This window comes from Fusarium mangiferae, assembly GCF_900044065.1.
Source record: "Fusarium mangiferae strain MRC7560 genome assembly, contig: FMAN_scaffold022, whole genome shotgun sequence".
In the NCBI taxonomy this organism is placed as follows: Eukaryota; Fungi; Ascomycota; class Sordariomycetes; order Hypocreales; family Nectriaceae; genus Fusarium; species Fusarium mangiferae.
Window position 1 is genome coordinate 85,171 of NW_024573942.1, and position 11,579 is coordinate 96,749.

General features: G+C 48.6%; 4 protein-coding genes across 4 annotated transcripts; 1 reads left to right on the top strand and 3 right to left on the bottom strand.

Moving 5' to 3' along the window:
* Positions 1-60: 60 nt before the first annotated feature.
* FMAN_14208 (uncharacterized protein) lies at positions 61-1,898 on the bottom strand (the record flags this gene model as incomplete). Its single annotated transcript, XM_041825547.1, has 6 exons — positions 61-524; positions 581-984; positions 1,032-1,140; positions 1,195-1,444; positions 1,508-1,680; positions 1,730-1,898. 6 exons carry the CDS (start codon positions 1,896-1,898, stop codon positions 61-63), a joined length of 1,569 nt encoding a protein of 522 aa, XP_041690916.1.
* A 1,805-nt stretch (positions 1,899-3,703) lies between these two features.
* FMAN_14207 (uncharacterized protein) lies at positions 3,704-5,089 on the top strand (the record flags this gene model as incomplete). Its single annotated transcript, XM_041825548.1, has 5 exons — positions 3,704-3,853; positions 3,920-4,292; positions 4,341-4,458; positions 4,514-4,578; positions 4,647-5,089. The coding sequence occupies 5 exons, from the start codon at positions 3,704-3,706 to the stop codon at positions 5,087-5,089; spliced, it is 1,149 nt and encodes a 382-aa protein (XP_041690917.1).
* A 3,199-nt stretch (positions 5,090-8,288) lies between these two features.
* Positions 8,289-8,806, bottom strand: FMAN_14206 (uncharacterized protein; the record flags this gene model as incomplete). Its single annotated transcript, XM_041825549.1, has 2 exons — positions 8,289-8,618; positions 8,666-8,806. 2 exons carry the CDS (start codon positions 8,804-8,806, stop codon positions 8,289-8,291), a joined length of 471 nt encoding a protein of 156 aa, XP_041690918.1.
* Positions 8,807-10,087: 1,281 nt separating this feature from the next.
* FMAN_14205 (uncharacterized protein) lies at positions 10,088-11,041 on the bottom strand (the record flags this gene model as incomplete). Its single annotated transcript, XM_041825550.1, has 1 exon — positions 10,088-11,041. The coding sequence occupies one exon, from the start codon at positions 11,039-11,041 to the stop codon at positions 10,088-10,090; it is 954 nt and encodes a 317-aa protein (XP_041690919.1).
* Between the last annotated feature and the right edge of the window lie 538 nt (positions 11,042-11,579).

Here is an 11,579-nt window from a genome sequence, read left to right on the forward strand (position 1 = left end):
GCCTAGGTGCTGATTACTATTTAATGTCGCCAGCATAAACAGTGTTTATTCTGGCTCGGACTATTCTCGCTTCTTCAAACGACACTCAAGGCCCTTCTGGCGTGGGAACCAGCTACCGGTGACCACCCAGGGCGCGTTCGGATCAACCAAGGAAATCTCATACTTGTTGATTAACGTAGCCACAATCTTATACAATTCAAGCTGAGCAAGATGGCGACCAATGCAGACTCGCGACCCGTCACCAAAAGTCAAATCGGCTCCATTGAAAAGACGTATTCGCTCCTTGTATGCTGTTTCAGTCTCGCCTTCGTTCTGGAGCCAACGCTCAGGACAGTAATTGTCGGCATCTTGGCCATAAATCCCCTTGTTACGACCAGCGACATATGGGTTGATACCTACCGCAGTTCCAGGGGGGACAAAGCTGCCGTCAGGAAGTGTGAGGCCTGGCTCGGGGACATAGCGTTCTAGGATCATACAGACGCCTGGGTGCATACGCATGGCTTCACGAACACAAGCTTCCAAGTCTTGGCTTCGTAAGTAGCTGGCCCAGAAAACAACAAGGACATGTAAATAAACTCACAAGGCAATGCTCGAGCGGAGCTAAATGAAGCGACATCCTCGAGGTCGGCATCCAAAACCTCTTTCTCGAGCTTACTATAAACGCGAGGGCTGTGAAGACAGTACCAGAACAAAGCCCGGATAGTGATAGCAGTGGTGTCGGCCCCTGCAAGAAGGTTGACCAGAAGATAGCCCATGATGGTTTTATCGTCGACAAGATCAGGGTTCGTGTTCTTGGACTCAATAAAGTGCTGGAGAAAGTCGGGAACGTCGGGGTCGAAGTTCTCATCCTTACCTTGCAGGCGGGCAGTCAGATGTTCACGCGAAATGCGAGTAATGTTGGCAAGATTAGGAGGGCCGATGCGCATGACGGGGTTCTTGTCAAGAAGAAAGTCGAGGAAGGGCATTTGGCCGACAGCAGCGAAACTATTACCATCAGTAACAATTTTACGGACGAGAAATGGGCTTATTACTAGTCAAGGGCCTTGTCAGCAATGGAGATGGTGCTGTCATAGTCATATCCCTTTTCCATGTATCCAAAGGGGCGGCTGAAAGAGGCAGCCCCATTGGCATCCCACGAGTCTGCAGAGCTAAATCAGTTTGATGTACTCTGTAGCCAGTAGATAAGAAGCTTACAAAAGCCAATCCATTCACCAAAGTCGAATGCTTTAGGTTCAGATCCACTCATGAACCTCTTCTCGAGATGACCGCAAAATTCGCCGATCAAACCATCAAAGAGGGACTCAAGACGCATAACACTGCTTTGGGAATAGTACTTGGCGATGGGGCGCTTCATAAGGGCGTGCTCGACCTGATCAGTCGTGCTGAACAGATGATAGGTGATTTTGCCATCGATGACAGCGCTGTTATTGTGGTAAAACTCGGTCTGGGACAGGGGCAATTAGCCAACATGCAGACGATAGTTACATGATGATGTAAAGGAGCGTACCTTCTTCCACTTGCCATCCGTACCATAAATAGTCTTGATCAGTTCAGGAAGATCGAAGTCTAGAGTATTAGGACCGATGCGAACGACAGGGCCATATTTCTCATGAAGTTCCTTGATCTTGACATGGTAGCTACCCTCTAACACAGTACGCAAACGCCATAGGTTAGTCCAGCCTGAGAAATGTTAGCCCTGCCATTTACAACGAGAAAAGGAATTCCCTACCAGCCACTGGAGGACCAGGATATTTTCGAAGCGGGGATGCGAAATGAGAGGCAATCCACCACACGACAACACTCAAAATAGGAATGAGAACCAGCGCCACGCTGAGACTCTTCCAGTCCGAGCGCTGGGTCAGCGCAGTCAAGTAAGAGGTACTCTGAGCGGAAGTCATTGTGGGAGACAAGAGACAACTATCCGTAGGGCTGCCCTGAATTGGAAACGGGAGACTGCGGATGGCTATATACGTTCGGGCGGGGGGGAATGGTCCGACGGTGGTTTGCGCCAGGATCCCCCACGACACGGAACCGAAGCTGTTCGTCAAGGTTGCACTGCTACCGAGTAGCTATACTTCTAGGCTCCAGCACAATGCTTAGCGTGTGCCACGGAGTTGGAGCGATGCATTAGTCCATGCGAGACGGCTCGTCGTTAGCCTGGTACCGTTTTTGACGTTACCACTAATGGCCGTTGCCTCCGGAATGCCCAACTCACCGTTAGCTCAGACTACCAATTCGTTCATCGGCCAACAACTATAACAGCAGAGTACTGACTGACTCCTGAGTATCTGTGTCTACTCCACCCATGGAACTAGGAGTAGCGGGTCATCAGGCACTTATCCCGCGGATGTCCAACGGCCCCAAGACCCTAGCCTTAAACAAGCACGGCCGTTGTTTGCTATGCGGCCCGCTCTAAGGCTGCTAGTCTATTAAGCTGTCGGCGCTCTACAAGAAAAAATATCCAAGTCACCTCGGTTTAAATAATTATAGCATAAAAAACGCTCGACACTTACTCTTTATCACCCCCCTTGGAAAATAAAGGCAGCATCGCATGGAGGAACGGTTAAGGTCTTGCACTCTATCTGTAGCGACTCGAAAATCGCGCAGCTCATAGGCTCTTTTTTGCGTGCGCAAGGATGTTGTCGGATCCGTGAATCGTCAGGCAGTCAGGCACATAAATAGTGGAGACGGCAGAGACGAGCCGTGTGAGCGGCTCAGACGGGTAGCTTCCGGGTACGTTGACAAGGGTGTTTTACGAACTTCCCGCCCGCGATTCATGTGCACGTTCATACCGCTCCCGTACGAGCTAGCTGATGGGGCTGGATCAGGGAGTGAGCTTAGACCAACCAACGAAGCACTCAGATCGTCATAAAACCTCTCCGTATTGACATGGGAAAGGACTTGCCAACGGCCATGGGCAGGGATCTGACCCCGTAGGCTTTACGTATTTCCTTGGCAGGAAAGGAACACCCCATGATCTGACGGCGATATTCGTTGTTTAACATCTTCCGTCCTGCCAATGCTATGGTAATCTCCGTAGTTATCAAGTCTAGGCAAAAGCACTTCGGGCAGTAACTTGCGTTCCGTTCATGGTATTCTTAGATGACAGGGATTTATGTTCTCACCCTCAGGGGGAAAATAGAAAACGACCCCCCGATAGGTGGAACGCCAGCGAATTTCGGTGCACTTGGGGCCATCTAATATTTCCCACCGAGGGTCACCGTAGAAAAGAGGTACCGAGTCCACTTACGTACAGCCAGCAGCAATAACCAGCAGCCGTGTCCGACATGCCCTTGGAGGGTTTCTAAGCTAGAGGGCCAGCTATTGTTTTTTCAGCATGGAACTCATCCTTCGGCGAGATTGCCAGCCTTGAAGAGGCAAAAAGAAAAGGCAAAAAACTTCCATTGGCTGAATGCCCTGGCTAGCCCTGTTGTCTCCATGAATGATCTACAATAGAGTATTAATTCACCTCGGGTATATCGCATCGGGTCTATCGAGGTTACATTTCATACTCTGTAAGTGCGGTCCTGCTCCATTTCTGAAAGATCAAAATGCATGGCTTTCCCTGAACAGATGTCTTATCTGGAACTGTGCCTTATACTCACGGAATATAAGTTACGTCGGCGACCTCTGCATACTCATCTCCGCTTCTTCACATTTGACACGCATCGACAAGTGATTTCGAACAAACGACACGCACACGATGGCTATGGGAGGGGATGGGCCTTGGGCCATTGGTGTAATGTGGGCATTGACTGTGGTGGTATTCATCTTTGTTGTGTTGCGAGTATACACCCGAGTTTTCGTCGTCCAATCCTTTGGTGTTGATGACCATGTCTTCAATCTGGCATTTGTAGGTTGCCTTTCAAGCTCACCTCTCTGCCTTCCGATCATCGCTGATGCGTGTCCCGATTGCCAGGTTTTTCTTCTATTCTACACGAGTTTTACGACTACATCAGCGCATTATGGCTTTGGGCAGAACATCCCCGACATTGAAGCCCGTAACCCTGAAGATTTGCCCCTTGCCATTTTGTTTGAGGGCATCGGACAAACTTTCGCTGTTGTCGGCATGGCAGTTGCTAAATGGTCACTTGGATTATTCTTACTTCGAATCGTCACGCAGACATGGCACAAGATCGCCATCTGGATATGTATGGTTGCTCTAGCTGGCGCATCAATCTCGACTTGTTTTGTCTTCTGGCTACAATGCACTCCTCCAAAGCATCTGTGGGATCGGCGAATTCCAGGAAAGTGCACAGTTGACTCAACACCTGTTTCAATGACTCTCTGCAGTAAGTGCTTGGATAATTTATCCCTAGGATTTAGGCTGATGATTGCAGTCCTTTGTGTTGTTGTCGACTTCTTTTTTGCTGGCCTCCCCTGGCTTTTTACATGGACCCTGCAGATTAAAAAGCAAGACAAAATTGTCATCCTTTGCAGTCTGAGTCTTGGTGTTATGTAAGTACCCTTTCCCCCCATTTTAAAGATATCCTGCCGCTGACTATCTTTCTAGCGCGGGTGCTTGTGGTATCAAGCGAACTCTGGAGGTTCCCGAATTGTCAAACCCAAACTACACAAGTAAGTCATCCACGAGCAACATACCACAACAACGCCTTGACTGACTTTTTCTTCTTCTCTTTCTACAGAGGCTACCGTTGGCCTTATTGTCTGGTCAGCAGCCGAAATTGCAGTGACCATGGTTTGCATCGGTATCCCCGTCTGCCGACCTCTATACAAACAATATCTCGACAAATGGATATCCCGAGACGGCAGCAAGTACGAGAAACACAGCGACGGCGGCTCATACCCGCTGCAAACTATTGGAGGCAGTTACATCAATGGAAACGCGCCAGACAAGAACGACAGCAGCGAGGGCTGTAAGGTCGCTGAATATGAGAAGAAGACTAGGATCAAGGGCCCGTCTATAAAGACAAGGATCTACTTCGGAGCCACGGAGGGAGTCCGGAGCGACGACCAGAGTGATGAATCGATCTTAGGGCCAGACTTTAGAAGGAATCAGCACGATGACCTTGAGGAGCGGGGAATCCGGGTCGCATATGAAGGTACGACTTCTCGGCTGGGCATTTAGGTGGACTTGACAAGCAGACCTTGTGTCTTCTAGACTTTGAGTCTTGAAGAAATCGCTTCCAAGCATAATTCTCTTTGTCGGGACGATTCCGTGGTATTTGTCAATGATAATCGTCAAGAAAAGTCGAAAATACTCAAGTTCTTGCTTAGAAATTTTATTTAGTACAACAGATTGTGAAAATGAGTCTTCCAAATTCATAGATGTAAAATACAATGTTGTCGAGTAAAATTGAAGATTCTTTATCTCTATGGTCTAGCTCTCAGTTCACACAGCTCCTCAATTAATGTACGTTATGTTATGTTATATTATGTATATTTTTCGTCCGGGGGGCCAAGGGTCCGAAAGTCCCCTGCTGGGGCATAGGACGTGCTGGGCGAGAGAAAACCGGATGTATCTTAACGCTAGTTACAGAACGTTTCTACAACCGTGTCGACAGACCACACCCTATTCAGCATATCATCGTCACAAATGGCGTTTCCTATCGAGCCTATTACCCGCCAGCGGGATGAGAAGGCGCAGCTGGCACATTGCAGCCGCTTTTGGAGCCTGGTGTCGGGTTTCCTGAGACCGGCTTGTTCATGTGCCTGTTCGAAACTGACACAATATGTTCACGGTCGAGTGAAGGGCGTTGGCGCGCCGTTCATTTGGCCGTGGATATGTAAGAGACAGGAGAAGGTAACAAAAGAGATGCATTTGAGAAGGAGAGGAGAGAGGAGATGCGAATGAATCTCGGGCTAGGAGTATCCTTCCAAAGAACACGCAGTCTTTTGACAGGTTTCCTTTTCCTATTGCCAGATCGACGGCTACAATCGGTGATGGTCCCAGCCTCATGCGATAGCGCGGCGGTACATTCCGGCAGTAGAAGAGGTGGTCCGATGCTTTGTGTCGGTTGCAGGAGCAGATCAGGCGTGCGTCGTCGTGGTTGAACCTCTCGCGATACGCAGCAAAGTCCTTGTGAAGGGATCTTGCTGCCAGCAGATGGTGCAAGGCGGCACGCGGGAGCGACAGCTCCGGCGGGCAGCCCGGGGTCGCCTCGAAATTGAGTCTCTTGTACTTCTCGGGAGTGGAAGCGGTCCACCATGTCTGTGTCCTTCGATTTTTGTCTTGCCATCCTTCGTAGGTATGCCGGCATTGGGCGAGCACCTTTGGGCTTGAGTCGATGCTTCTTTAGCTAAGTCCTCGATGCGCCGAGCGTGGAGAGGACTCTCAATTTCTGCCTACAACGCTGCCTTGGCTGTCAGTAGTTCCTTGCAAAAGCCGCCGCCTTCGGGGCACACCAGCCTTATAGTATCGAATCATGGCTTGATGCATGGAAAGCTTCCAATTTGTTTCAGTACAGCTCTGCACTTCAGTTGTGTCACCGCCGGCATCTTGGTGGAGGCAATCCGATCCGTGAAGTTGTGGAAGGATGTGGATGCTGCGGTCAACGCCGTCAAGAGGTGGTGAAGCTGCCTTGACAATCAACAAAGAGTATTCCGACATCCCAGTCCTTATTTGAGTAGAGCAAAAGGGGTGTTAGGAATCCAGAAAACTAACCAACAGTCTCTGTGCGTCCTACTGGAGATGCGCAAGCTGTGGACAATCAGGCCTTCCACCAGGAGGCTAAGCAGCAAGAAATACGAGAAGATTCAAGGGTAGTACTCGAACATCAAGTTACTTCAATGTGGATTGAGGCAGTGCGGTACTTCACCAAATTATACGCAAGATCCGACGGAACGATACAGCAATAAGGCGTACCGACAAAGCCACCGGATACGCTCTACTCATCGGCGCGTGGACATCCGCAGCCTTAGACCGGAGAAGATACAGGTCCATAGCATGACCTCATGATAATGAATATATGAACATGACTGAAAACAGGGTGTGGAATGCCAGCTCGAGTAAGGCAGCACCAAGCTAAGCGAATACATGTATATCTATGCGCTTATTCCCTTTCCACAACACCTAACTCTGCCCACTCTCCTATGTCTCATAAAAACACAAATTTGCTCTCATCTATTACTCGAACGCCGACTTTTCTCTTTTGGCTCTGCAATGGCTCAATTTAGTGCTGACTATACAGATTCCGAGACCGACGTTGAGTTTGTAGGTAGAGTCTATGGATACCTCGTGCTAACTCGATTTGTTTCACAAGGTCGGCAATCCAAACGACACAATCATCAACACGTCTCTAGAAAGAAACGAAACTGTACCTGCCATGATCAGCTTGAGGAAATCAAGAAAATGCTCTCCAATATACAAACGGAAATATCATAGATGTCAAGGAAACGCGAACCTCCCATCAGAAACCAAAAACTTGGGTTGAAACATTTCTATTTTTTGATCAACCTTATATCACTATTTATGACGTTGGCTTCACGGAAATACACGATCATCATCTCTCTGGGCTACTAGCTTTATTATTGCACTTTCTTCTAGTGGTAGTCTTCATTATCCCTATTCATAAACATACCATCGACGCTCCATCAACAAATGTGATATACTACGATGACAATCACGTCCTCAGGCAGGGGAACAACAATCAAGCATTTAGAAGGCAACAGCACGAGTACATAAGCCTGAGCTCCAGGAATGTCGCTGTGCTAACGTATTGGGCAAGAGACCGGGCGAGACAGTCGGAAAAGAGGACGAGGTATTTGGTCAGAAGGCTGTACCTCCTATTAAGGAATAATTGGCGAACTACGGTGGCGCATGAGCCACTTTAATCGGCTCAAGATATGTTTTAAACTATAGGGTGTAGCCTAAACAACTTGGCCAACGTTTCGATTGCAATGATCCACCCGACCGACTGAACCGTATGTTGAATAGTTGGCGATCTTTCGCAGCGCACCACCGAGATGCTACAGGGAGGGCTCGCACAAATATATCACCGAAAGGGAGTTGACACGTATATTGTAAGGCGAGTCGCAGTTCGTCGAAAGAATTTGCGTCTGTTCTACCTAGAGTACTGCAAGAGCAGTAAATAGATGGAGTTTACCAAAGACACAGAGATAGCCAGTCATAACCCCTGGAAATATAAAAAGCAAGAATCCTGGTAAACCAGCTACTTGACAAGTTCCTCGACCTCAGGGATGCCAGATTGCCTCGTTTGTCGTATTTTTGCACCATGTTCGTCATGGAGATAAAGAATTTCATATCGCTCGGTTTCTCACTATTGGCCCACAGGACCGTCCACTTGATCCACCTCAACTGAACATGCTTATGTGGCTCCTTCAGCTGTACAGAAAGATATGTTAGCTGCTGTAAAGGTTCTTGCTGCCAAGATAAATGAGAAACTGTGGAGAGCTCCATAAGTACTAACCTCTGGTCGTTGATCAGGATCTATCTGTTCAAGGATATAGAAGTGGCAACGCCAAGGTTTAGCTAGCCAATCGTCTGTTACGACCCAGAGGGGTTCGTCCCCAATGGGACAAATTTTCACCTTCAAGCCGACTTCCTCTTCGAACTCACGCACAACAGCCTCTTCTGGAGTTTCACCGTTATCGACCTTACCGCCTGGAAATGCCCAAGAATCTATTGGCACAGAATACTTAGTCAAATCCAGCAGTTTAACACATGCGCCAGCGCAATACGTACCTGGCGGCCCGTTTTCTCTGATACTTCTCGAGTTTTGAGTCTCCTTTCTAGGATGAGAACGTCTTCGCCGCGAACCAGAATCCCCATAGTGCCATTCATCTGAGGAATGTCGTAGCTGGTGGGGCGTTCGTTGGAAGACATGGCGGACAGGATGGCTACGCGAGGCAATGAAATAAGTTTTTGGCTTAATTTACAAGGCCGTATTGTGAAGTGTGTCGAGAACTGAGATCGTGCGTGAAATACACCAACGTCGCGGACAGGCCGTGGATTCATATAGTAACGTTAGTAGGTACTTGAGAAAACTAAGTGGGGAATTGCGCAAATTCGTGACGCGCGGTGAGCGTAAACATCGGCAATTGTGCCTACCAAGGCATACTACCTCAACAGAGACATACATATCCTTGCAAATTTGTAAGTCTCAGCTGGGATGGTTGGTGCCTGATGCACTTACTATTGCTGTACTACATCAGTGGCTGTGCTGTGTCAGCCTCCCCACCCTTTTTGCTGTACGCCAAGCACCTGGTGCTGGGGACAACACAGAGACCAATCACTGGCTCTGAGTAAAATTTGACGTGCTGCTATATATCTGAGGGGACCACTGTTATGTGAGAATCGAGAAGGCGAACGTAATAATGTCAAAACCTGGTCCCTAATCCGCTGTACCTCATCCAAATATAGTTCTTAGTGTATCTTTGCGTTAGAGTAGAAGGAATAGCAAGCAGCTACATGTTTGTAGAGTCACAGACGTCAGAGGTAAACAGGCCGCGCTGTCCAAAACCCGATCAGTTTTGAGATCCTTTCAGACTCTACGATTATGGTGACCACCAACTCTTTGTCCTAATGTCACAGTGACAGTAGCGAGAGAGTCTATATTCCTGCCCAAGTGCCCGTTGCTCTCGCCAGCGGTTATTGGTTCGGTTCCTCGCCACACAGCTCGCTGTCTTCACCGGTAACAATATTGGAATCGCTCTTATCGATAGATGGGCACATCCCAAAACTGCACGATTTTTTCCTTCTTCCGTAGATGGATGGATAGATATGACCGTGGTGCCTCTCGGCATCTTCTTTATTATGAAGAAATACAGGAGGACATGCTCAATATTGGCCGTGAAGGCGAGTGTAAGCATCAGAGGAGGCTTCACGGTCCCTTCTGAGAGACCCCAGATCCCGAGGCAAGTGAGGAGAAGACCTTTGAGAAATGGGAATCATGTTAGAGGACTTGTGCGTAATAGCTGAGCTTTACTATATAGAATTAGGAACTGACTCTTCGCTCTTTCTCGCCTACTTCCTCTCTTTATCAGGGACCATTCCAGCCTTGTTGTTCTAGCTACATGCACGATCGCCAACTTCAAGCCCGGAAAACCAAATTGCAGCGCCAACATACTGCTATCATGATCGGAGCACCAGTAATAAGGGCAATGTTTAGTATCGGCCGCTTTGCGCTTCACTCCGCGTGATCTTACGATCTAATCGTCGTACGACAGCACCGAGAACCACCTTGAGAATCCCATCTGCGGTCAGAGTCTTACTGGTTTTCGAGGTAGTGGAATTCCATGTTACTGTATCAACCATGTCTCGAATGCCCTGGTCAGCAAGATCATCGTCGAGCTCACGCAGAGCCTTGGTAGCACCAAGCTCGTTGCCAACCTGGAAGAACTGGATGCCAACTTGATGAGGAGGAGCCTCGATCTGATCAAGCTTCTTGGCGTGGTGAACGATGATGCCCTCTGGGTCGTCCGTGGGGCATCCGTCGGTGATTACGATAATATTGATCGGCTTGGTTGAGTCAATGTTGGCCGCATGACGGGAGAGATGGGCGACATAAGGCTTGAGAATGCTTTGAAGACGAGAGCCCGTTGGTGTTGCTCCTTTGGGAGAGACTTCGTTGAACAGACGTTTGACTTGGTCGGCGTCCCGGATCTGGAAATATCCACCGGGTGCTTGAACTCCAGTTCCGGCGGCTAACGATCGATGGTTCAGGAAGTAGACATCAATACCATCGGAGTCGTGAGAAGTACAGATCGGGGCAATAGCGCTCAGCGCGTATTCAACCTCCTCCCACGATCGACCAATCATGGATCCAGAGTCGTCGATGATAAAGATGGTATCGAAAGTAGATAGGAATGCATATTTATCTTCGGCACTGGTGATGCTTGACATGCTAGGAGCCGGTGAAGATCCACGCTGAGGAACATCGAGGAGAGGAGCGGTCTTTTGAGCGGACTCATAAGCAGGAGGAGCCTCCTCGGGAACATCTAGGAAGGGATTGTTGTTCTTGGTGTTTGTGTTTGAGCTTATGTTGCCCATGTCGAGATGAGTGTGGTTCTTGGTCGAGGACTCCTTGGTTGAGAACTTATCCTTGATGCGGCCGAACATTTTTGGTGATGAAGGAGAAGGTGCATATGATATATTCAGACGTGACGAAATTCGACTTCGGGCGGTGCCTTGTTTTGGATTCAACTATCTTCTCCTTGAAGCGGCTTGTCTCATAGTCTAAAGATAGGTTTTCTTTACAGGGCGCCGTTTTTGTGATTTCCGCGTTCTTGGTATTCGCGTATTGATGCTCGCGGTGGGTGATGGTGGTAGGGGGACAGGGCATTTATAATGGGGAATTCCCTTTTCATCCATGACTACGCTGGATTCGCAAGGCAGAAAAAAATGCGCATCTCATCTAGCTAATTGGTTGTTTTTTGCCAAGCCCCTAGCTTGTCGAAACGAACCAGGTGTTCGACAGCGCCCCAAAAACACAGCCTTAACCCATGGAGGGGCGGAGCTTGTACTGCCCTCTTAGACTGGAGATCGCCTGAAAATTACGTAAATTGTTGTTAAGTCGAACCAGTCGGCACAATTATCGTTCTCAATCGTGTCTAGACTGATAAAGCCTTCCATTCTGTCCTAGCTACAACATATATGA